This window comes from Polypterus senegalus, chromosome 1 (assembly GCF_016835505.1).
Source record: "Polypterus senegalus isolate Bchr_013 chromosome 1, ASM1683550v1, whole genome shotgun sequence".
In the NCBI taxonomy this organism is placed as follows: Eukaryota; Metazoa; Chordata; class Cladistia; order Polypteriformes; family Polypteridae; genus Polypterus; species Polypterus senegalus.
The window spans coordinates 169231209-169256916 of NC_053154.1; the positions used below are offsets into that span (position 1 = coordinate 169231209).

Below are 25708 nucleotides of genomic sequence, written 5' to 3' on the forward strand. Positions count from 1 at the left end.
ATGACAGAAGACTAAACAATGCGATCATTTAGAAGCAAGACTGAACCTTTTACTTGTGAAACTGGATGTAATGAAAACCTGGAGCCAGAGTGCAACCTCGGGACTGAATTTGGGGAACCCCTGCCGTAGTCTACTTTTGAAACGGGAGATTTTAACCGTTAACCTCTTCAGAATTTCAACCGATTTATGTTATTAATATGGGAAAGGCCAAGCGGAATTGTACGTTTATCGGTTTGACTAAAGGAGAGGGTGTAGTGGGTGTGGTGCAAACCTGCTAGAAAAGATACAATAACAGGATATTACTTATTCTCATGTTAGATCAGTAGTCCACGCTATATGACAATCGAGCAAACATCAGACAGTGCTGCTGAAAAGTTACACTCTCTCGTTCGCGTTTTAAAATGTATCCAAACATCTCGTGTTGATGACTATGGTAGTTTCAACCTCTCTCCAGTTTCATAAATTCTCAGCCGAGCACATTAAACAAGTCCCGTCTAGATTTGTTTTGTGTCTATGGTGCTGCACAGTTCTCTCAAGTTCCGCCCCTCCCCCGACTTGCCGCATTACTTCATGGCACCCACTGCATGTTGGGATGCCGGAGGATTGGACCGGGAGAGCTTCGGTCCGCCTCGTTACCCCCACATCTTCTCCTGACTCTGTTCTCCCGCCCTCCGGCGTCCCCGAGTGAAAGTGTCCGTCCACCTCGGCGTATGTTTCCTGAGAGGGTCAGCAGGTGCAGCAATGGATTGATGCGGAGAGCCACGGGGAGAGGAGGAGTCTCGGGGAGCCTAGACGAGCCTCATTTTGGCAGGGTGAGAGGGTCCGACCGGCTGATTTCACCGTAAAATCTCGACGGCCTTCCCTCAAAACCGGATGCAGCGTCCCACCGCGGTGCTACTCACATTTCGGAGCGGGCCCAACGGAATGCAGAGGTGTGTTGGGTCTTGGTGCATGGAGCCCGGCCTAATCGGAACTGAAATTAGCCCTTGGCACAGCTGCTTGGACCACATCCGTTTTCTTTTTTTTTTTTTTTCTTTTTGACCAAATAAACTTAGGAAGGGATAGTTAGTGATCGAATAAGAGTTTGTTGGAACACGCCTGCGCAGTCATATCGAACTGTACTATAATAGTGTATCCACGGGTGTCTGTGCCTTCGCTCATCCTGATTATTTTCACGTAATGGCTGCATGTCTGGAATTTCAGCAAGTCCTCGACTGACCCTCTCGCTCTCTATCCCCTGCAAGCGGATATGATGCCGAACTGTACTCCGTACAGCGCGTACCTGCGCCCTCTAGTGTCCAGTCATTGTAGATGCAGCTTAGGACCGCACCTTATTCAAGGTCTAGTCAGTTATGGCTTTGGTACAAGCAGCGGTTAGTAACAGGACCGGCTTTGAACTTGTTTATACATAACCAACATCTCGTGCAGGGTTTATATGTTAATGTTGATGCTGTACTTATATGATTGCGCAGAATATATTAAAGGTGTTGACTTTCAGTCTTAAGTTCTTACATTATATGTGTGTTGCAGGAAAACATATCTTCTGTTCAGTGAAATGAACTTTGGTCTGCGTACTTAAGTATTTTAGGAGTGGTTGTATGTGGACTTCTTGGATATGAAGGGAGTTTAGAGTGTACATTTTAAACCTGAAAACCAAAAACAAATCTGCATTTGTACTGTTGTCATCGGATGAAGCATTGTGCACATAAAATTTGTTGGTTTTAATTATAGTGCATATTATCCCCTATTTATTTATTAATTCCTTTTTTTCCAGATCAGTAGTCCTATTTATGTCATATAACCTAATCATTTATTCCATTTTGTGAAACTATACCCAGTTCTGAGTCACACTCTGCTAGAAACTGTCTCAGCAGCTTTGGACTCAAGGTGTAGGCCACCATTAGATGGGATATCAGTCCATTGTAAGGTACACTAGCTTAAACCCAGGTTGACGATTAATCTAACATGCACAACTTGGAAACTGAGAGAAAACTGGAGGGAACTCCTGTATACATAAGGAGAATATGCAAATTCCATTGACCCTGACTGGTTAAAGGGTTCAGCTCAAGTTTTTATACATGTAAAGCAACATTATCTGCTACTGTGCTGCTCTTGAGCTATTTTTTTTTCATTCATTTGTTTATTTTTGAACCTACACAATACAGGACTGTAGGAAACCAAAGAAAATCCAAAAAGCACTGGGCACAAGGTGGGGTACATATATTATAGGGTTCACTCCTTCCTCCCCCACCTAAGTGAAATCACAATAATTATACCAGTTAACCAAACATACATCACTGGGATGTGAAATGATACCAAAATAATCATGAGGCAAACACTCACAGGCTTTCAGTTATATCTAAGTATATTCTATTGTGGTGCTTTTTCTCATTTATTTAATTTTTGCCATTTTGCCAACTTTTGAGGGTTATATGGAGGTTTTTAAAACATACCAATATAAGCATAAATATTAAACTTGTTGCATAAGCATATGTGATTTTTTTTTTTCCAAGAGGTTTCTTTATACTGACTATTTTAAAAAGTATTTGATTTTTGTCTTAATTTTTACAGAATAGGTAATCCACCTGGAGATAAACATGTTTGGTTTTGGGAGACCATCCAGGAAAACCTTGAATTGTTGCTGGAAGAGGTTCTGCTGAGACCATCAGGGTATTTACTCTGTGGTCTGAGTGTGGATCCCAATGCCCCAGTACAGTGACAGGACACTGTGCTCTAAAAATTGGTTCCATCCTTGGGATAAGATGTTAAACCAAAGGCTTGACCTTCTCTAGTCATAAAAGAATTCTGGTTATCTTTCAAAAAGAGCTGAGTGGTATTAGTGTCCTAGCTAAACTGTATATTAAGGCCTGGTCATTCCGCCCACCTGAACATCCCCTGTCCCTTGTAGGCTATTTTTATCACTCCTTCCCCATGTAAACCCAAAGTCTGGGACATAAATGGCTGCCATTGCATCATCCAAGTGAATGGTGCACATTGGTGATGGTTGAAGTGGTTCCCCACTGTCTACGTAAAGCAGTTTGAGTAGGTTAGAGAAGTACTATATAAATGTAATTAATAATAATTGATTTATTGTAAAAAATAAGTTTTTGTTAAGTAAAGTAGTAATGTTCCTAGATGAAGTCCAAATCCAACCCCCCATTGTCTGTTCTGCAAAGTTTCTGAGTTTCAAGTTCAAGCATGGACTTTTGCCTTAATTTAGCATGCACTTTTTCAGTTGTCTTTTTCTGTTTCAATCCAGAAATTAAACACTGCCTTTGTTTATAGGGATTGCATAAGCATGTGTGTATTAATGAGGAAGGAATTAGTTTTATTTTTCTTGGTCTATACAATTTTGCTGTTTCATTTTAATGTTTTATAATTCTAGTTACTGAAGTTATTGCCTTCTAATGGTCTTAAATTTAAGAATATGTACTAGTGTGTGCTCCACTCTTTATTAACTGTTGGCATTTGGTTACATTTAATGGAGCAAGTAACACATCAAAATGATCTGAAAAATGACACACTATGGCAAAACATACTACTCTTTTAAATTTCTTTTAAATATAAATGTACTTTTATTACAAAATAAAAGAAGAAAATGGACAGTTAATCAAGCAATGAGATCACTTAAAGTAAGAGTAACTTTATGAATGTGAAACATAATAGACATGCAAGGGAACAGAGGGATGAACTTCAGAACCACTAGTATATACCAACAACACTGGAAAATTAATCTCCATGCCTATGTTATGCATAGTTCTATGGTTAAAGTCACCGGGCATCTTGCCTGTGTGCTTTCCTCAGGTTGCTAATTTTTAAATCAGTTTTAGTTAATTAATGACTAAATCTGGTGAAAAACACTGCCTTTTTTTCTCCCAGATAGTCAGAGGAACTGCACTGCTGAATTGCCCTAGATGTGCAAAATGTCTCATATGGTATTACTGATACATGATTTTTTTAGGTGCTAAACAGAACACCAAGTCCTGGGAGGATGGAATACCTTCAAGGATCCAAATAATCCTGCTTTCAGGCTCCCTTAACCCTCACCCCCACCACCCCTGGAAGACGCCAGACTTGAAGTAAGGAACTTAATTTAATTTGCAAAGCACGATACTAGGATGTTTTGACAAATTCCATTTTAGAAGGGTAGTACTGTATATATCTATTTTAGAGTAACTCTAAATTGATGCTAGTTGTATGTATTTAAATACTTAGTTATGGATTTATTTATTTATTTTCTTTAGGGTTGCTTGTGGATCTATTGAACAGGCAGGATGGGAAAGAGACGTTGTGTACCCCCACTGGAGGCCAAGCTCGCATCTGGCTGCTGCGGGGTAAAGAAGCCCAAGCTTTGTGGAAACAGCCATGGAGCACCACCAGGCTCCAACTCCAATTCCAGCTCTGGCCCCGGCTCTCAGCAAGGAGGGGAAAGCGGGGTGGGGGGTGTGGGGAACTTAGCCCTTTCCCCCCCACTAGCCCGAATTAACTTGACTCCTGCAGTGGTAAGCCCACTGGCGCTCAGGAATGGAGTAGGGGGCTGTGGGCGTAACCTGGTGGTGAGCGCGGAGATGTGTTTCTACTGCTTTGATGTGCTGTACTGCCATCTGCACGGGTATCCCCAGCCCTGCCCCCCACGCTTCACCAATGACCCATAGTGAGTATTGAGCCCATGCTCATTTTTGGCACTGCATACATAACTTCACATGCAGATCTTTTAAAAGTGACCTGAAGAACATTTTGACATTTGTGAGACTCTGGGAGATTTTGGAAATTTGGCAAAACTACAGTTCTCTCTTTAGCAACTGTAAAATTTAGAGTTACTATTGCATAGTAGGACAGTTGCTGAGTCTCCTCCTTTGTTTTGTCCAAGTACAAAGCCTTTTTACAATACATATTTAATTGCTTTTATTGGCCGATGGATGGGCAATTTACAGTATCAATATGGCAAAGTTGCAGGACTGGTAACCAAAAGGTTGCTATTTCGTTCTCCACAACTCATATGTTTAATGGTATTTCCTCTGAAATTTTAATTTATTGTGTAAATACATCTTTTTCCAGTCTGGTAGTTTCAGCTTAATCCAAATATAGTTTTAAAGCCCCTGCTTCCCATTCAACATTCAAGGCATGATATGCATGATGGGTAGTGAAACCTCTTCTTCAGTGGTATAATTATATGCTTTATGTACGCCTTACATACAGAGTATTGTTCTCTTTGAATTGGGAAATGATTTCCTTTATAATATGCAGTTTAGCAAAGTGTGTCTTCTTGGCAGTGGCATGAGAAATTCATATGCTCATTCTCATTAAACGTGTATCCTTATGCCAGTGCCTTAGGGTTGTGGGAGGAAAACCAGGGTATCTGGACAACAGCACACACATGAAAATAGAAAAAGCAGGCTCCACACAGACAGTAACAAGGTTGGAATTTCAATTAATTGTCTTAGAGCTATGGAGCAGCAGCACTAAAACATGCAGTAATATCCAGTTATAAATGTAATCTGTAGTTGTGTCACATTGTTGAACCAACAGCAAATATAACATCATGTCTATATATGTAGAGGGCTGTGTATGTCCTGTGTCCATTTTCTAAATATCAAAAGCGTCTAGATAAATTGAAGTTGTTTTGAATAATACTGTATATTAACAGAATGGGTAAAATAGTCTGATTTCATCCATCCATTATCCAACCCGCTATATCCTAACTACAGGGTCACATGGGGTCTGCGGGAGTCAATCCCAGCCAACACAGGGCCCACTGCAGGGCAAATTAATCTGATTACACTACGTTTTTATAGTCTGTCAAACGTGCAATTTTTACATTGTTTATTACCCATTTTTTAGGTGTGTTTTTTTTTTTTGCCTACTTATCAGATTGTAAGGACCTGATGGAAATTTGAAGTGCTGTTGCATCACAGGGTATTGAGTTTATATGAACATCATACCCATCTAGCAATTTAATCTTGCATTCTAAGATTAACCCTTCTGCTCTAAGGTGTTTTTGGCATTATTGTGCTTAAATTACATTCCCAAAATAAATGGCTATTATTCTACTTATGTAAAAATGGAGCTGCAGATGGCTGAAGAGTAGTGACTACCGCACTCCAAATTTAAAAAAAAGTATATGATTAAAAACCATTGTTTACACCAATATCAACTAAATAGAACACACAAAAAATTTGGAACTTTAAGGATTTTTCTCCAAAAATTGGATTTTACAGTACGGAACCTAGACATTTTATGATGCACAAACATTAAATCATGTTTTTTTTCTTTTGTGTCCCAGCCTGTCATCTATCATTTTGCAAAGTTTAGATGTCATATTGCAAAGTTATTATACAAGGCTTTGGTATAGTGGATCTGCAGCTAGGAAAGCAGTGCTCCATTTTTAAAAGAATAATCGAGCCCAAAGAAAGTTCAGGCACCAATAGGGCACTGGTGTGTGCGAGCATGTTTTGCTCTGCCATTTATTGAGGAGCTGACTGAGCATGCCGCATACACATGCGGAGATAGGCGGATCGGTCAGGTGCCTCAATTATGTTGCAGAGGGAGCAGTTCATCGCTCCCATGCCCAATTAGGAAGCAGAGTAAATAAGGAACCTGCATGGGACAGAAATGAAAAAGGAAAAGCAAAACAGAAAAATGCAGAAAGAGTGGAATTTTGCTGCATCAACTAAAAAAATTACAGAAACAAGTTTGTTTTATTTATATATTTGTTTGTTTCAATAATCTCCTTTTTTAATAGCACAATTGATGTTTTTCTCAAATGCTATGGTTTTTCCAAGGCATGTTTTTAAAGACACGTGAGACCCAACACTTATAGAAAAGGAGCACAAAAATGAGTTTAATTGTTCAATGTAATAAACACACCAGCTGTTGATACCAAAAAACGAGTTCTACACAAAAAGTTACAAAGAGAAAAACAATGCATGTTTAATATTTTGCTATGTTGATTCATCTGAACATATTACACATTTGCCGGAGTCCCTGCAGGAAACCCATGTCCACTATAATTGTGGTCTTCCTCCTATTGTAACTTTAATCTGACAGATTTTTTTAAACCACTTTATTTGGAACGAGTACAGTTTATACCATCAAGTTGACAAATTCAGTGTCTTTGAGAATCTTCAACCTTTAAGAGAAAACATGCTAGTACTTTGGCAAATTTTGGAACTTTTTTTTCAGTTAGTCATGCACTAATGAAAAGATTTAAGTCACACACATGCCTGAACATATTGCCAGGTGGCAAGTGGTGTTGCTTATGTAAGTGCTTTATAAAATGTAAAATAGCCTTTTTTAAATTTGATGCCTTTTTAAAAATTGTTAACAGAAAACTATTAATCTGCATTATAAAAATGAATGATTTTGTAACAAAGAACATTAACATATCGTTTATAATGTTGTTACTGTCACATTTACAGAGTATAGTAAAATTCTTATTTGCACTTGCTAATTAACGTGCAACACATCGGTACTCTCCAGTGCCATGATAAACATGTATAACTACCTTACCTCATATTTCAGAAGCCAGAAATAAAATATTACACAATTTCCTTTTGCTCTGATTGTAATTAAGAAGCTGAAATACTTTTTACGGTATAGAAATGCACTTTTGATTAGCTAAATCACACCATTGGTGACTTTTTTTTTTTAGTTATAACCTGATCTCCTTAATATATGAATTAAATCAATTTATGAAATCATTTACTAATCCCCCTTTGAGCCTGAAGGCTTTCACCATTGCCTTTGATTCAAGTTTTTCAATTACAGTATTAGTAAACTTACTGTTTAAAGGTATGAAGTACATAAACGAGGAGCTAGTTTAAATGAATAGTAAATTAGCATTTAATCATTGAGTTAGTACACATGTACAGCATACACTATTTAATATGTTGGTGTGAACATCTCAGTAAAGCTTAAAAAATGAATCAGTGGTTGAGTTATTGTAGACTTAGACCTGTTGGTAAGTGAACAGAGAAGAATCAAAGATCTTCTTCAAAGAAAAAAAAATAAAACTTCAAACAGACCCAACATTTACTGCTAAGTCCATTTATTGTAGATTATTTTTTTTTTTTTTTTTGCTGTCTTTCCCAGTCATTGTCAGATTCACCCAGGAAGCCTGAGCAAAACAACAGAGTGTTAATGTAGGTGGCAGTAAATGTGTTGTATCTGTGTTCATTTTCGTTGCGTAATTCCATTATTAGTTGTCATTAACCCTCTTGTTTGAAGTAGGGTCATTTTTCTCATATTTTGTTCCAATAAAAATATTACTTTGTAGCAAATTGAAAAATGTGCTGAAATGTATTACATTCTGATGACTGGCACTTGGCTCATGTAAATCGTATCCCTACAGCTTTCCTTTACTGATATGACTGAATGGAATTTGGAAGTCAAAAAGCTGTCAGTGTTGTGTGCTTCTCTACTATTTATGATAGACCACTACAACTATACTTTTTGATCTAAACTTTTCCAGATAGAATCATGCACTGTTCACTATTTGAGTGTGTCTGAACTGTATTATACATTACAGACTAACAAAATATTTTAGCAGCTGGGTTGAATTCTGCCTTTCCCTTCTAGCCCTTTGTTTGTGACCTGGAAGACTGGTAGGGACAAGCGCCTGCGTGGCTGCATTGGGACCTTTTCAGCCATGAACTTGCACTCTGGACTCAGGGAATATACTCTAACCAGGTAGGAGGACCTTTTTAAAGTTATTTTTTAATATAAAAATATTTATGTTTAAATTGCATTTTAAGCTAGATAATACTACTATGGAAGAGGTTAATTGGGCTCCTGTGGTCAGATTGTAGTGGTAATTAATTGCTTTATTATCCACTGAAGTAACATTGAAATAGCTTTCACAGTTACATAAAACTAGTCACCACTCTAATTTAATAAGATTTTATCAAGAGCTTCTAAGAATAATATGATATTTAAAAAGAAATGAGGAAATAGATTCTTGCACAATCTTAAATTTCAATTTAGTATGCCCTGTTTAATAACACTTTATATTTCTGAAAAGTCCAGGTGCATGTTGTTAAAAGGAATCACCTTTTCCTTAGATTTTATTTTGAATCTTAACAACAATGTTGAGAACCTCTTGCCAGATTTCTTTTATAAACTATGTGCTTTTGTGTAAGCTGTTACCTTATAAATCCCATAACATTGCAACTTCTCTATACATGCAGGTGTAACAAGAAATCTGAATAATGTCTGATCATATTCAGCAATCAATATGGACTGAAAGCCTTTTAAATTGGGCATTCTTTTTCAGCAAGTGTTAATGTGAGTTCTGTTTGGTTGTAACAAGCTGTAATGGGTTGCCTAAGCCAGTGTTTTTCTGTCACATGGTCGCCATCCAGGTTGCCGCAACCAGGTTGAGAGATGCCTACACAATCAGCAGTACTGTGGAATGTTTTCACATTTCTAAGTGAGCTCAGCTATTGAACTTCAGAAAAATGTGTACCATGCTTAGCTTCCTGCCATTACTAAGTTCAGTGTTCATTCAGCCTTTTTATTGCTTAGAATTATTCACATCACAGCAGAATATTAGCCTTCGCAAACTTGTCAGATTCATAATTAATGAATCTGTGCCCTTGGACTTCTACATAGTAAAGTAATTTTTCCTAGACAATTTATAAATGTCAAATGTTATTTGTGTTTTGTTATTAAGTACCAGTACTACTATGGAAAGCACTGTGCGTTATCTTTTGTCTTTTAGAAAACTTTAACTTTTATACAGGTATTTGGTTTGCCAACCTTACATTTTTACATTGTTGATGCCATACCATTGGATAAGATGCATCCCTAGACAGAAACTTAAACTGTAAATTACCTGTTTTGGCTTGAGGATTTTTGCAACTTAAGGCAAACATACTTTTTTGCTGACATATTATTTAAGAATGTGTATTATTTTTAAGAATAAATGTTAATAAGTGATTGATTTTTATGTCCATAAAGAGAAATCCATAATCAAAAGCAATGTTTTCAATGCAACATACACATTAAAGGAAAAAAGTTTTGTTTTTTTTTAATTCCTAATTATGGGTTTGGGATTTACAATGGGTTTAAAATGTGTTTTACTATGAGAGTTGAAGGTAGCATATTACTACTACTTATTATTTGGCTAATGCCTTTATCCAAGGCAACTTGCAACATTTAAGAGATGCTTTTGGTTACATTTGTTTTGTGTTTTTTTTTCCAGTTGGAGCACAGACAGGTGAAGTGACTTGCTCATGATTACACTGTGTCAATAGCTGGATTTAAACCTTAAGCTTATAAGTGACTTTGCATCTGGGATCATAGAGAGTGTATCTTTAGTGCACACACACCACAAAACTGATGGCATCAGTATGGTTTGTATTCCTTTGAAAGACTGGTGCACTGTGTATGGTTGGTTCTTGTCAAGATGAACACTTGATTCCACAACTCTGAAATAGATTGAGATGGTTAGATGATTGATGAATACTTGTTAGTGTCATATTCACTAAGTAGTTACAATTGTTTATACAATATTTCATGGTAGTCAATCAAGTATTATCTGCTTTAATTTTTGCCATTTAACCAAATCCAAAACAAATGTATAAAGTAATGCATTAATAATGAATAAGGTGAAAGAAACACAAGTGGCATTTAAAAGACTTGATGCCTGACTAGTGATAAAGCTAAGTAAATATGAAATGATAAATTAGTAGTATAGCTATGGGGATGCTGTGGGTAGTGATGCTGCCTCATGTTTCCATCATCCTGGTTTTGATGTCTGTACTTTGATGTTTCTCTGAGTTTGCACATGCTCTCCATATTTACTTGGGGATTTTCTCCTACACACCTCCAAGACATGCAGATTAGGCCAACTGGCAATTCCTGATTGGCCCAGTGTGCATGTGATGGACTGATGCACTGTGTAGGGATGTTTTCCTGCCTTGTGTGCAGTGCTGCTGGGATAGTCAGCAGTCAGCCATTACCATAAATTGTGTAAAGGAGGTCTGATAATGTATTTAAAAATGATTATGGACACCAGTGTAATTTGAAATTGTGTTCTGAAATTTCATGATGAGCAATTTAGAAGAGGTCAGTGTCAGGTAGATGCCATTTTATTTTGCACATCTGGTCTTACACAAAAATGCCTGTCCTTTTCAAACCATACCTCAATATCTTGTGTAACTACAAGTTTTAATATTTTGGAATGTATAAATAATCTCAATATTACTAGCTTTTCTTTTAAAGTTATTTTTTTGTTTTAGCACACCCAAATTTGAACTTAAGTAAAATGACATCAGAGAATGTCGACATTTTGTATGTTGATCAGCATATGTGTGTAATGCCTGTAACACCTAAATAAGACTACATCTGTCTTCCTATAGCTGTTAGAATTGATGCTGTGCATTTTCAACAACATATCAGCATACAGTATTTACCTTTGGTACTAAATATTTAAAAGGTTTACAGTGAGTGTTAAAATAATATAATTGTTCAGTTGCTTGCTATATTTACTGAAATAACGCAAATGTGTTATTCTCTTCCCTCTCTCCTTCTAGTGCCCTTAAAGACAGCCGTTTCCCTCCACTAACCCGGGAGGAACTGCCCAAGCTCTTCTGTTCAGTGTCTTTGCTCACTAATTTTGAAGATGCTGTTGACTACCTGGACTGGGAGGTAAGAGAGACACAGACTTTTAATGTAAATTCATATGTTTTGGCTGTTAAAATTGCCTGAGTTGTGACTTACACTGTCCAATGTTATTTATTTATATACATACATACATACATACAGTGCATCCGGAAAGTATTGACAGCGCATCACTTTTTCCACATTTTATGTTACACCCTTATTCCAAAATGGATTAAATTCATTTTTTTCCTCAGAATTCTGCACATAACACCCCATAATGACAACGTGAAAAAAGCTTACTTGAGATTTTTGCAAATTTATTAAAAATAGAGAAATCACATGTACATAAGTATTCACACCCTTTGCCATGAAGCTCAAAATGGAGCTCAGGTGCATCCTGTTTCCCCTGATCATCCTTAAGATGTTTCTGCAGCTTAATTGGAGTCCACCTGTGGTAAATGCCTTTCCAAATCATGTCCAGTCAAGTGAACACACCTGTCTATATAAGGTCCCACAGTTGACAGTTCATGTCAGAGCACAAGCCAAGCATGAATTCAAAGGAATTGTCTGTAGACCTCTGAGACAGGATTGTCTCGAGGCACAAATCTGGGGAAGGTTACAGAAAAATTTCTGCTGCTTTGAAGGTCAAAATTTGAGCACAGTGGCCTCCATCATCCGTAAGTGGAAGACGTTTCAAACCACCAGGGGCCTCATGTATAATGCCGTGCATAGAACTCACATTATAACGTGGCGTAAGCACAAGAGCCGAAATGTGCTTACGCACAGAAAAATACAGATGCAGGAATCTGTGCGTACTCCAACTTCCACATTCTTCCGCTACATAAATCCCGATCAGCGTGAAAAGTAACGCTCGTGCACGCGCTTTATGTAACGCCCCAACTCCGCCCAGAATTACACCTCTTTGAATATGCAAATGAATATAAATCACCCTTAAGCTCAGCCTTCTGTGAAAAGACAATGGGAAAAGCACGGGGGAAAATATAAGAATTTCAATGAATACCAAGTGGAGGCAAAGGAAAAACATACTATTTGTTCAAATAAACCGTGGTATAATCAACAAAAGGAAGTTGATCGAGTGACATAGCGTGTTGGAGAAACTTGAAAGCTCACATTCACAAAATCACACAATGCCGGAAATAAAAAAGAAGTCGCATATCAAAGTTGCCGTGAAAAGGCGAGTTGTAGCCCACTGTCTGAGTGTCATATGAAAGCTTATTAGGGTACAGAGAAAAAAAAAGGCACACAGTGGGGGTAAAAGCACGAAATGTCAACTTCAATCTTGACATTTCCACTTTAATCACGTAATTTATTTTGTCATTAAAGTAGAACATCATAAACTTCATCTTAAAATCGTTTAATTAACCAGTTTCTCAAATCACATTGTAATTAAAGTAGCATGTTAAATGCTTTGTTTTGTATTTGATCTTCTATGTGGTCTATGTGTGTGAATCACTACTTGCTTCTTAAACCGGCTCTCTTCCTCCAACTGGACACAGATTTCATTACATTTGTGATATTACAGCTCTCTGAATAACTAAAATACTGAGATGTATACGGGATATCATTTTTATGATGATAGGAGTTAAAGCACGTTATTAAACATGAGTTTCACGGCGCAGTGATCGTGTGCGACCTTCGATGAAATAATTTATTGCAGCAGTACTCGGGGGCGGCTCTAGGCTTGTGGTGGCTCTGGGCAGAGGAAGAATCGGTGGCTCCTTCGCCCGCCAATGTCAGTAAGGTAGCATATGCACAGTGGATGGCCATGTCCGTTGCAGACACTGCATAGCCGCCTCGTGCTCATGACACAAGCATTTAACTTTTGCCAAAATTTGTCGCTGCGTTTTTAGCAGTGTTGTTGTTTTTTGTTTTTGTTTTATATTCAATATATTTTGGCATAGCCGCCACTGCAGTCCTTGCTTTTCTTTCCCCAAATACCCAATCATCACACAATCAGCTCTGTAATAGAAGTTAAGCCTTCTTTATGCTTAGAGCGCCGATTCTTCAAAATGTTTAAGGAACATTGCAATATCTTCGTAGTACATGTTTAATTATTCTATCCTTCACGACACTCCCAGTGAAGAATATAGATTATTTAAATGAAGTTAAAGTTTTATCTGTATAATATAATAAACATATTTTGCTGCATTTCACCTTAAAAATGATATCGTCATCATATGTAAATACACGCTTTATAAAGTGGCTCAGGTTGTGCGATATAATAACTGTAGTGCAAGTTTACAGTGGGGTGATTGTACTTATAAGTACAAACAGTTCTACAAGGAGCAATTGATTAAGTGCATTTAAAGTTCTTGGGATGAAACTGTTTCTGAACCGCGAGGTCCGTACAGGAAAGGCTTTGAAACGTTTTGCCGTGGCTGAGGTAGCGTGTCCTTGAAGCTGTATACCGATAATTCTGTTTCTGATAAGCTGCTGCTGTGATTCACACTCAGATACAGTGATATAAATACTCAGAGTGGTGCAGTGAGAGTAATATGGAAAAAGATGATCTGCTGTGGGAACTCCTAATGGGAGGAGCCTGAAAGAAGAAGAAGAAGGAGGAGGAGGAGGAGAAGTGAGAGTAACAACACTAAAGCAGTTATGGTATTTCGAATACTATGGCTATTCCCTGGACCATTATGTTGTTGCAAGTTAATTACAATCAGATGCATTACACTAATAAACAATATGCGGTTAGTTTCAGTGTATTTATAAAGCCGCGTCAGGAAAATAAGGTGTAACCACACAGGAACAGTAGCATTGCTTTGACGCTGGGTGCCTCCAGTCTGCAAAAACAAGCGGAGAAATTGCGTACTACAAGGTATGAGGTACCGTGGAAAAGTGTGTGGCTTTACGCCAAGTGTAGGTTTTATACATCGTGATTTAAACGTGGAAAAGTTCTTAAGCAACATTTCTGTGCGTTTATTAATGAGGCCCCAGTACTCTTCCTAGAGCTTGCTGGCCATCTAAACTGAGCAATCGGGGGAGAAATGCCTTAGTCAGGGAGGTGACCAAGAACCCGATGGTCACTCTGTCAGAGCTCCAGAGGTCCTCTGTGGAGAGAGGAGAACCTTCCAGAAGGACAACCATCTCTGCAGCAATCCACCAATTAGGCCTGTATGGTAGAGTGGCCAGACGAAAGCCACTCCTTAGTTAAAGGCACATGGCAGCCCACCTGGAGTTTGCCATAAGGCCCCTGAATGACTCTCAGACCATGAGAAACAAAATTCTCTGGTCTAATGAGACAAAGATTGAACTCTTTGGTGTGAATGCCAGGCATCACGTTTGGAGGAAACCAGGCACTGCTCATCACCAGGCCAATACCATCCCTACAGTGAAGCATGGTGGTGGCAGCATCATGCTGTGGGGATGTTTTTTATTGGCAGGAACTGGGAGACTAGTCAGGATAAAGGGAAAGATGACTGCAGCAATGTACAGAGACATCCAGGATGAAAACCTGCTCCAGAGCACTCTTGACCTCAGACTGGGGCGACGGTTCATCTTTCAGCAGGACAACGATCCTAAACACACAGCCAAGATATCAAAGGAGTGGCTTCAGGACAACTCCAGATCCCCGACTTGAATCCGATTGAACATCTCTGGAGAGATCTTAAAATGGTTGTGCACCAACACTTCCCATCCAACCTCATCCATCCATCCATCCATCCTCTTCCGCTTATCCGAGGTCGGGTCGCGGGGGCAGCAGCTTAAGCAGAGAGGCCCAGACTTCCCTCTCCCGGCCACTTCTTCCAGCTCTTCCGGAGAATCCCAAAGCTTCCCAGGCCAGCCGGAGACATAGTCCCTCCAGCGTGTCCTGGGTCTTCCCCGGGGCCTCCTCCCGGTTGGACGTGCCCGGAACACCTCACCAGGGAGGCGTCCAGGAGGCATCCTGATCAGATGCCCGAGCCACCTCATCTGACTCCTCTCGATGCGGAGGAGCAGCGGCTCTACTCTGAGCCCCTCCCGGATGACTGAGCTTCTCACCCTGTCTTTAAGGGAAAGCCCAGACACCCTGCGGAGGAAACTCATTTCAGCCGCTTGTATTCGATCTCGTTCTTTCGGTCACTACCCATAGCTCATGACCATAGGTGAGGGTAGGAGCGTAGATCGACTGGTAAATTGAGAGCTTTGCCTTACGGCTCAGCTCCTTTTTCACCACGACAGACCGATGCAGAGCCCGCATCACTGCGGATGCCGCACCGATCCGCCTGTCGATCTCACGCTCCATTCTTCCCTCACTCGTGAACAAGACCCCGAGATACTTGAACTCCTCCACTTGGGGCAGGATCTCTCCCCAACCCTGAGAGGGCACTCCCCCCTTTTCCGCTGAGGACCATGCTCGGATTTGGAGGTGCTGATTCTCATCCCAGCCGCTTCACACTCAGCTGCGAACCGATCCAGAGAGAGCTGAAGATCACGGCCTGATGAAGCAAACAGGACAACATCATCTGCAAAAGCAGTGACCCAATCCTGAGTCCACCAAACCGACCCCTTCACCACCCTGGCTGCGCCTAGAAATTCTGTCCATAAAAGTTATGAACAGAATCGGTGACAAAGGGCAGCCCTGGCGGAGTCCAACTCTCACTGGAAACGGGCTCGACTTACTGCCGCAATGCGGACCAAGCTCTGACACGGTTGTACAGAGACCGAACAGCTCTTATCAGGGGTCCGTACCCCATACTCCCGAGCACCCCCACAGGATTCCCGAGGGACACGGTCAATGCCTTTTCCAAGTCCACAAAACACATGTAGACCGGTCGGGCAAACTCCCATGCACCCTCCAGGACTCTGCTAAGGGTGAAGAGCTGGTCCACTGTTCCGCGACCAGGACCGAAAACCACACTGTTCCTCCTGAATCCGAGGTTCACTATCCGACGGACCCTCCTCTCCAGAACCCCGAATAGACTTTTCCAGGGAGGCTGAGGAGTGTGATCCCTCTATAGTTGGAACACACCCTCCGTCCCCTTTTAAAGAGGGGACCACCACCCGGTCTGCCAATCCAGAGGCACTGTCCCGATGTCCATGCGATGTTGCAGAGACGTGTCAACCAAGACAGTCCTACAACATCCAGAGCCTTAAGGAACTCCGGGCGATCTCATCCACCCCGGGCCCCTGCCACCAAGGAGTTTTTTGACCACCTCGGTGACTTCAGTCCCAGAGATGGGAGAGCCCACCTCAGAGTCCCCAGGCTCTGCTTCCTCATTGGAAGGCATGTTAGTGGGATTGAGGAGGTCTTGAAGTACTCCTCCCACCACCCACAACGCCCGAAGTCGAGGTCAGCAGCGCACCATCCCCACTATATACGGTGTTGACACTGCACTGCTTCCCTCCTGAGACGCGGACGGTGGACCAGAATCTCCTCGAAGCCGTCCAAAGTCGCTCTCCATGGCCTCCAAACTCCTCCCATGCCCGAAGTTTTGCCTCAGCAACAACCGGCCGCGCGTTCGCTTGGCCTGCGGTACCTATCAGCTGCCTCCAGAGACCCACAGGACAAAAAGTCCTATAGGACTCCTTCTTCAGCTTGACGGCATCCCTCACCGCCGTGTCCACCAACGGGTTCGGGATTGCCGCCACGACAGGCACCGACCACCTTGCGGCCACAGCTCCGTCAGCCGCCTCAACAATAGAGGCACGGAACATGGCCCATTCGACTCAATGTCCCCACCTCCCTCGGGGCGGGTTGAAGTTCTGCCGGAGGTGGGAGTTGAAGCTACTTCTGACAGGGGACTCTGCCAGCCGTTCCCAGCAGACCCTCACAACACGCTTGGGCCTACCAGGTCTGACCGCATCTTCCCCACCATCGAAGCCAACTCACCACCAGGTGGTGATCAGTTGACAGCTCCGCCCCTCTCTTCACCCGAGTGTCCAAGACATATGGCCGCAAGTCCGACGACACGACCACAAAGTCGATCATCGACCTGAGGCCTAGGGTGTCCTGGTGCCAAGTGCACATATGAACACCCTTATGCTTGAACATGGTGTTCGTTATGGACAATCCGTGACGAGCACAGAAGTCCAATAACAAAACACCGCGGGTTCAGATCGGGGCCATTCCTCCCAATCACGCCCTTCCAGGTCTCACTGTCATTGCCCACGTGAGCATTGAAGTCTCCCAGCAAAACGAGGGAATCCCCAGAAGGTATGCCCTCTAGCAACCCCTCCAGAGACTCCAAAAGGGTGGATACTCCAAACTGCTGTTCGGCGCATACGCACAAACAACAGTCAGGACCCTTCCCCCACCCGGCGGAGGGAGGCCACCCTCGCCCACCGGGTAAACCCCAATGCACAGGCTCCAGTCGGGGCAATAAGTATGCCCACACCTGGTCGGCGTCTCTCACCGGGGGCAACTCCAGTGTGGTAGAGAGTCCAGCCCCTCTCAAGAAGATTTGTTCCAGAGTCCAAGCTGTGCGTCGAGGTGAGTCCGACTATATCTAGCCGAACCTCTCGACCTCGCACTAGCTCAGGCTCCTTCCCTTCAGAGGGGTGACATTCCACGCCCCAAGAGCCAGTTTCTGTAGCCGAGGATCAGACCGCCAAGGTCCCGCCTTCAGCCACCACCCAACTCACACTGCACCCAACCTCCTTGGCCCCTACCATAGGTGGTGAGCCCATGGGGAGCCCATCCAACCTGATGGAGCTTAAGAGGTGCTGGGAAGAGGAATGGGCGAAACTGGCCAAGGGTAGGTGTGCCAAGCTTGTGGCATCATATTCTAAAAGACTTTTGAGACTGTAATTGCTGCCAAAGGTGCATCAACAAAGTATTAAGCAAAGGCTGTGAATACTTATGTACATGTGATTTCTCAGTTTTTTTTATTTTTAATAAATTTGCAAAAACCTCAAGTAAACTTTTTTCACGTTGTCTTTATGGGGTGTGTAGAATTCTGAGGAAAAAAATGAATTTAATCCATTTTGGAATAAGGCTGTAACATAAAATTTGGAAAAAGTGATGCGCTGTGAATACTTTCCAGCATACATGCACACACACACACAGATATATATATACCTGTATATGTATGTGTATATATATATATATATATATATATATATATATATATATATATATATGTATATATATATATATATATATATATATATATATATATATATATATATATATATATATATATATATATATATATATATATATATATAATATGTAGGTATATATGTTTGTGTGTGTGTGTGCATGTACGCTGGAAATCCACAAAGGGAGAAAATGAATCGCATATCTTGAAATAGTTTTTTATTCCAAACTATGCTGTTGGAAGGAAGGACCCATTGTCTCTGATTTAAGCACATTCAAGTTCAACCAGACACACATTTAAATGGGACTCAGTACAAGTAAAATCCAAGGCTAATACTATAAATACCTTAGTATTGGCTGAATTATGGCTATCCAATGAAAACACCATTAACAGACGTATGGACATAAACACAGCATATGCAGGCTTGAAAAAAAAAACATGCACACAATAGGTAAGACTTTATGACCAACACAATCTGAACCCTACCTCATTAATCATTCACCTACCCTTCCTTCCTTACTTGCAATATATTGCCTTGGATTCCTGTATGTCTAATCGTTTTCCTCTTATGATGTCTCCTGATAGGAGTTGAAAGCTTAGGAATAAAAAAAACTATTTTAAGATTCATGATTCATTTTCTCCCTTTGTAGATTTCCAGCTACAAATCTGTATCACAGATGTTCAGGGGTGGGATATGGAGGTAGTTGTGACAGACAGATGTGGATGCTGTAGGGAGTGATTTTGTATGGTCCTCAATATTATCTATGCAGGAAAACAAACCTTTTTTTGAGTTTGTACAGTTTTTCTGAACTTGCAAATCAGTTTACTTGTACTTGCAAACATTTTCTACGCTTGTCCTTATGCAGGTGGGAGAACATGGAATTCGAATCGAGTTTGTGAATGAAAAAGGCATAAAGCGCACAGCTACTTACCTGCCTGAGGTTGCCAAGGAACAGGGTGGGTTGATGAGGCAAGTTAATATAACAGAGGATGTCATGCTTGAATATGTTGCCACCTGGAACAACCTGGGAGGAAAATCAGAGTTTATTTTTATGTTGCAACTACATTAACAAGCCTTAAGCTCACTAAATTGGAGTTCATCATGTGTACACTGTCATATGGACGCCTCAAAAAATTACTGATTATAATTAAACTATAGACCACAGGTGTTAATTTTTCATTATTTATTATTAGCAATTTGAAATTCTGTAGGCGTATTGTTCACTGATCATCTCTCTCTCTCTCTCTCTCTCTCTCTCTCTCTCTCTCTCTCTCTATATATATATATATATATATATATATATATATATATATAATATACACACACACAATGTCTGCCTGTCTAAATTTTTGACGGCTTTTCACAAGAAAACTACTTAACAGATTTAGATTGGGTTTTTTTTCTATAATTTGCTTGAACATTAAAGTTGATTTTGTGATTTCTCTTATCGTTCTATGAATCATAGTTCGCTTGCAGGAGTGATATATTCGTGCTAATCTGAGATGGGGGCTATGGGCCCGAGAGGATGAGGTAGCATGTCGTCAGGAGTAGGGAGCCAGGCAGGGCCCTCCTCACTGTCCTGTTTCACTACTATGTGGGCAGAGCCACAGGGGATGGCTAGTAAAATGCTAAAATAAATAAAATTTCCTTAAAATACATACTATAACTAATAAAATATGTGCAAAAATATTTATCCATAATACATATTGGCATAAAAGAATCTACAAGCTGCCATATTGTTTCATTTTTTTCCGTAATGTACCTAACTGAAATAAGGCTTAATTAAAAAAGTAGTTTTCACAATTTCTCTAACAACAAAAATATATATAGGTACTAGGGGGCTCTGCCCCCTGGTCGCTTCGCTCGCCCATCCTTGGGTTTGGATTACCAGATATACAATTTAAAGAGATTATTTTCTTGGGAATTGTTACATATGCATTATTCTCACTTTTACTTTTAAACTTTTGTAAAAATAATACTTGTCCTTTATTTCGGGCCTGGGGCTTGGTTACATCTTTTTCTCGCAGGACGTATAACGCTGATTGCATTGTGAAGTGGGGACGGCTGAGCACATGCTAAGGAGATGCCATCGGATCATGTTGTCTTGCTGCTGCTGGGGAGCTACGTGTTCTTCTTGTCGTTGTTTTAAGAGCTGAGAACACTTGACGTGTTTCTACCAAAAGCATTCCAACAACTGCTGAGTTAGATGTCCATGAACTTGTTTTAAATGTTGTCTCACTGCCTTGCCTCGTGGGACGTCAAATTGTCTTCCTTGAAGATCACGTATCGTCTTCCTAGTCTCCCTCCCAAGATTTTTTTTTTTTATAATAGAGAGATTTATATTATTACACAATCAATTAATTGACATTGGCAATTAAACACTCCTTAAATGTAAATATACATGCACTTAAAGGTTTTAATCATTTTAAATCATTAATTACACTACAACTTTTTGCTTTTAAAATATATACTTATACAGGTGTGTTTCCTTCAGTGTATTAACTAGACAGTTGTAATTCTTGAGGTGTAATTCTAAAATGTGGATTGCCATTTTAATTATGTAGTACTTGTTTCTTACCAACCCTTATGCTATTTGAGACACTGAAACAAATAATAAACACAGTACAAATCTTTACCTTGCATAAAGGAGCACTGCAACTAAATTACCATAAAGCTTAGAAAAGTAGGGGCTGAAAATATCGGTTTTGGTGATCAACCTTTTTACTAATTACTGATTGAGTCTTTTTTAGTGAAAACTGGCCAATTCCATTTGGCAGCCGATCAATTGGAGCATCCCTACAAAAAATCCAGGAATTATGGGCATTTACAATCTCTGTATAGAGTATAATTTCAGTTATCATAGAAATAACTGAGTGTTCTGGTTGCTTTTTTTATTCCAGTATGGCTTTTAAGCATAATAATTCATTTACAAAAATGTTGATGTTAATTTTAATGTTAATATTGTTTGAATGTTGACTCAATGACAGTCATTCTGAAGATTAAATATTGGCAGCCAGTAGGAGTAACCTTGGAATACCTCAGCCAAAAATAGTTCGTGTTCTATTTTTTCTAAACTTGCTATCTGTCTGTGCAGACTGGGACCAGGTCCAGACGATTGATTCACTGCTAAGGAAGGGGGGCTTCAAGGCAGCAATAACAAATGAATTTAGGAAAACAATTAAACTAACTCGGTAAGTTGAAAGAATTCAGATATTTACATTTAATAATTAAAAATTAAGCAGCATGACACACTGATCTTTCAGCTGCTTTTGCCAGAACATGCTTTGTTTTTTGGGGTGTATATAGAGTGCAAGCTACTTTTTGCTTTAGAGATCATCAAGACGTGCTGGTTATAAGTAATCTTGTGGCAGAAGTTTTGAATCTCATCTCTAGAAAACATTTGAGGAAAAATGAATGCTTTCACAAGTGATGCATCAAATACCTTTTACATTTATTTCAATAACAATATTATTCAAATGTGTCTGATTTTTTTTATTTTTTTTGAAGCTCAAGCAAATAAAGAATACATGCAACAATAATCGACATTCCCCAACAGCTGGCAAACAACTCAGTTCAGTCAGTCAGTCATCGTCCAACCCGCAATATCCTAAAATAAAAAAATACACACAGGCGTATTAATTTTTATTTAATTTTTTTTAAAGGTCAATCTTAAGGTCTATATATCTATATCTTTATGTATAACCTCCTCATAACTTTACATTTTTAATCAGGGTAGATTTTGTTTATCACCATTAACATTTAGCAACATCATAAGAATTTTGACTTAAAACATTTAATATTAGTTTGACTGAACCCAAATCTTATAACCAAGATGTTGGTGCAGTTGACAGCTAGTCATGCTTTTAATTATTGAGATGCGCTCACTATACTGACACTAAATTTTATAATTAGACTCCAGAATATACCCATATTTTGAGGCAGAGAATTTATTTTATAAAATACGTATACGTATTTAGTGTGTTTTTTTTTTTTTTTCTTTTTCTAAGTAATAATTTCACACATTTTAGTTAACTGCTCTATTTAGGCACTGAGTGCTTCAACAGGTGTATTGCCGGTCAAAAGATTTAGAACACCTCAGTGTTTCCTGTTTTTTGTTTTTTTTTATTCACATTTAATCAGTTGAAATGCAATGAATGACCTAAATGGTAAAAAGGTAAGCAATAAACTCCCAGAGCTTAAATTTAAAGTTTAGGTTAGCAAAAACTGAAAAAAATGTAATATCAGAATATTACAAATGGGCCTTCTTCAGGGAACAACTAATAGTTTACAACCTACAGATTTTCTGCAGCAGTTAAAGTAAATTAAGCCTTGCAAGTTGAAGCAAACAATTTGCATAGGTGTTCTAACTTCTGATTACTTTAAAAACCATTTGTCTATCTTAAACAATGTTGGAACATACCGTGTTACTACTACTTCTGAGGAAGTACTTGGACAATATTCCAGTGATAATGGAAAGAAAACGGCAATTAACAAATGAAATGAAAAAGAACATTATTACCCTTGGAAGTATTGTAGGCGTTTCATTTAGAGAAATTGCCAAAAAAAAAAAGTCAAAGGGTTTGTGAGTATGGTGACTTACACAATCCAAAGGCAAATGGAAACTGGACGGAACTCTGTTAGGCAGAGATCTGGGAGAACCAAAGTTACAACCCAATCAGAAGACAAGTTTCTGAGGGTCACCAGCTTGGGTGATAGGCACCTCACAGCACAACAGCTTCAAAAACGGCTACAAGCACAGCTTAACAGGACAAAGTCTCCTCTTCACAGTACAAACAGAGACTTGCTTGAATTCTGCAAAATTAATACATTTAAATTACTTTAAGTGATTCATGGTGTTATTAACATGAAAGTTCATTAAAAAATGTTGGGTGTTTAGTAAGATTAGAGATGCACATTTTATGTAAATGGGGGATAAAAATCTTAGTTTGACACTTGGGCCTTAAAAGGCAGTGAGAACAACATTTGTGCAAAAAAAAAGTGTAATATATTCAAATCATAAATGACAAATGAGAACATTTCTTTTTTTAGGTACCGCAGTGAGAAGGTGACCATCTCATACTCGGAGTACATCTCCTCTCATCAGCACTGCTACCAGAATGGGACTGTGCATTCTCCAACCCTCTTTAACCATTACTCCTGACACAAGCCCGCAGGGTCAGCCCCACCCTTTGGGAGCAATCATTGGTGGTGCTGCCAACCCTTCTCCTTGGACCAGCTACTTTTACTACTGCACTATATTGTAGCCTAGTGGGTCTGGGCCATTGTCTTTGGCCCCGGTAAAGGACTGGTGTGCATCCTTGATTAGGCCATTGCTTGGAAGAGTGGAACATAGTTCTGCTGAGTGTCCTCTTTTAGTTTCTTCCTGATTCAACACTTGTATGGTTGCTTTCATAGCTCAGAGGCAGTATTTTATGATATTGCCTGTTGGTTCATTTATTTCAGCCATTTCCTCTTTAGTGTTAAGCTGAGCCTAGGCCTGTCTAACATTATGAAAGTCATTTAATTATATTTTAAAGCTGTCCTTTTTTTCTTTTACCTCCTTCATCACTAACCCATCCATCCCTGCCAAAACGATTTTATAATGTGAGCCTGTTTTCAGTGTTTTCTAATTTCCTAATTGTTCCAAATTCAATCAGCATTCATGTCCCTCTGTATGTGTAACTGAATTTTTCATCATATGCCTTCATAGCCCAGCACAGCAAACATTCTCATAATTTACTCCTCTGCCCATTTCCTTTCTCTGATAGTTTTATCCTTCCTTAACACCCCCAGCCCCTTCCCCCATACACACATTTAGAACATTTGGCTAGTACTGTATGATAAGCCCCAATCCTGAAAATCATTTCATCATAATTTTCCAATTATGCCTTTTTCGAAACGCTTTTAAGAATACATCAAATCACGGCAATCTACTTAAAGAGCTGCCCCCATCTCTCCACCTTAACTGGTATCCTTTTAGCAGGGCATTGGTTTCTGTGGTTTGAGTAACTTCAAAATATGAAAATTGTGCAAAGCTTGTTTTTAAATGGCTACAATTGTTTTTACAAGTTAATCTTTTAAACTTTTTCATCTTTTAATTTAATTTTTCTACAATGAGAATGTTATATTTTTCTATTTTAATATGTAATTGTGTAAGGAAATATAATATTTTATGTGCAGCATTGTGGAAGGGCTGTCATGAATGGCGGGCTAATTAGAGGCAAAATCGTAATTGTATTTCCTTACAGAATTAACTTTTATTTTTCCTCTATACACAATCCTTTTGCAACTGCATTTTAAAGGCATTAGAGAGCAAAAAAAAAAAAAAATAGGGAACTCGTTCTTACCCAATAAGATGTGAGACCTATTAGCATACTGTAAGTGCAATGTTTTGTAATGAATGGAAGATTCTGGCTGAACCTAATTTGCCTCTGTTTATTCTAATAATGTCTGAGAGAAAGAATATATACTGTATGGATTTTATTCTTTGTATTGTTCTTTTCACCCGTTTTTTTTTTCCACATTAACAGTTTTGCAGTTTTCCTACACTACTGCTTTTCTTGTTTTGTTTTCAAAGCCATTTGTACTGTAAATGTTTTTTTTTTTTTATCAATGGGAAAAATGAAACTTACATTGCTATATTGCAAATGCAAGTAATTGGGGCATCTGCTAAGGACACTGTTTCATTGCCTCTCTTTTGAGGCACCAAGTTCCTACAGCAACATTTGCCACAGTTATCTTCTATTCTTGCATTCTCTACTCAGTTAGACTTGTTCAAGTGTGCAATGAGACTGAAAATAAATTGGTGGGTGTGTTGGCAGGTTGTTGGACTGAATTAATTATATTTCAGTTTGTAATAGTAAACTGTTATTTTATAGAGAATCCTGAACATAAATTCTGCTTCAAAGCACAGGTAAGCTGCAATGCAGAATGACAAAGTCTGGATATTTAAGGGTAAATTGATTTTGATTAAGATGATTAAACAAGCAGAAGTTAGTAGTAAGAGAATTAAAATATAATAAGTAACATAAGCCATATGAAGCTATTAAAGTAAGTT

The 25708-nt window shown here is 39.4% G+C and overlaps 1 protein-coding gene across 2 annotated transcripts; it reads left to right on the forward strand.

The window, feature by feature from the left end:
• The first annotated feature begins 555 nt into the window (after window positions 1-555).
• LOC120535127 (AMMECR1-like protein) lies at window positions 556-25469 on the forward strand. Of its 2 annotated transcripts, none has more exons than XR_005634857.1 (8): window positions 556-812; window positions 3962-4079; window positions 4245-4654; window positions 8578-8688; window positions 11535-11649; window positions 19517-19620; window positions 21746-21842; window positions 23701-23809. XR_005634857.1 is itself a non-coding variant. In XM_039762730.1 (8 exons), exons 3-8 carry the CDS (start codon window positions 4275-4277, stop codon window positions 23810-23812), a joined length of 906 nt encoding a protein of 301 aa, XP_039618664.1. In that variant the 5' UTR covers window positions 556-812; window positions 3962-4079; window positions 4245-4274; the 3' UTR covers window positions 23813-25469. The 2 variants fall into 2 exon arrangements, 1 of the variants encoding a protein (XP_039618664.1); XM_039762730.1 differs by having other exon boundaries at window positions 19517-19607; window positions 23701-25469.
• The last annotated feature ends 239 nt before the right edge of the window (window positions 25470-25708 follow it).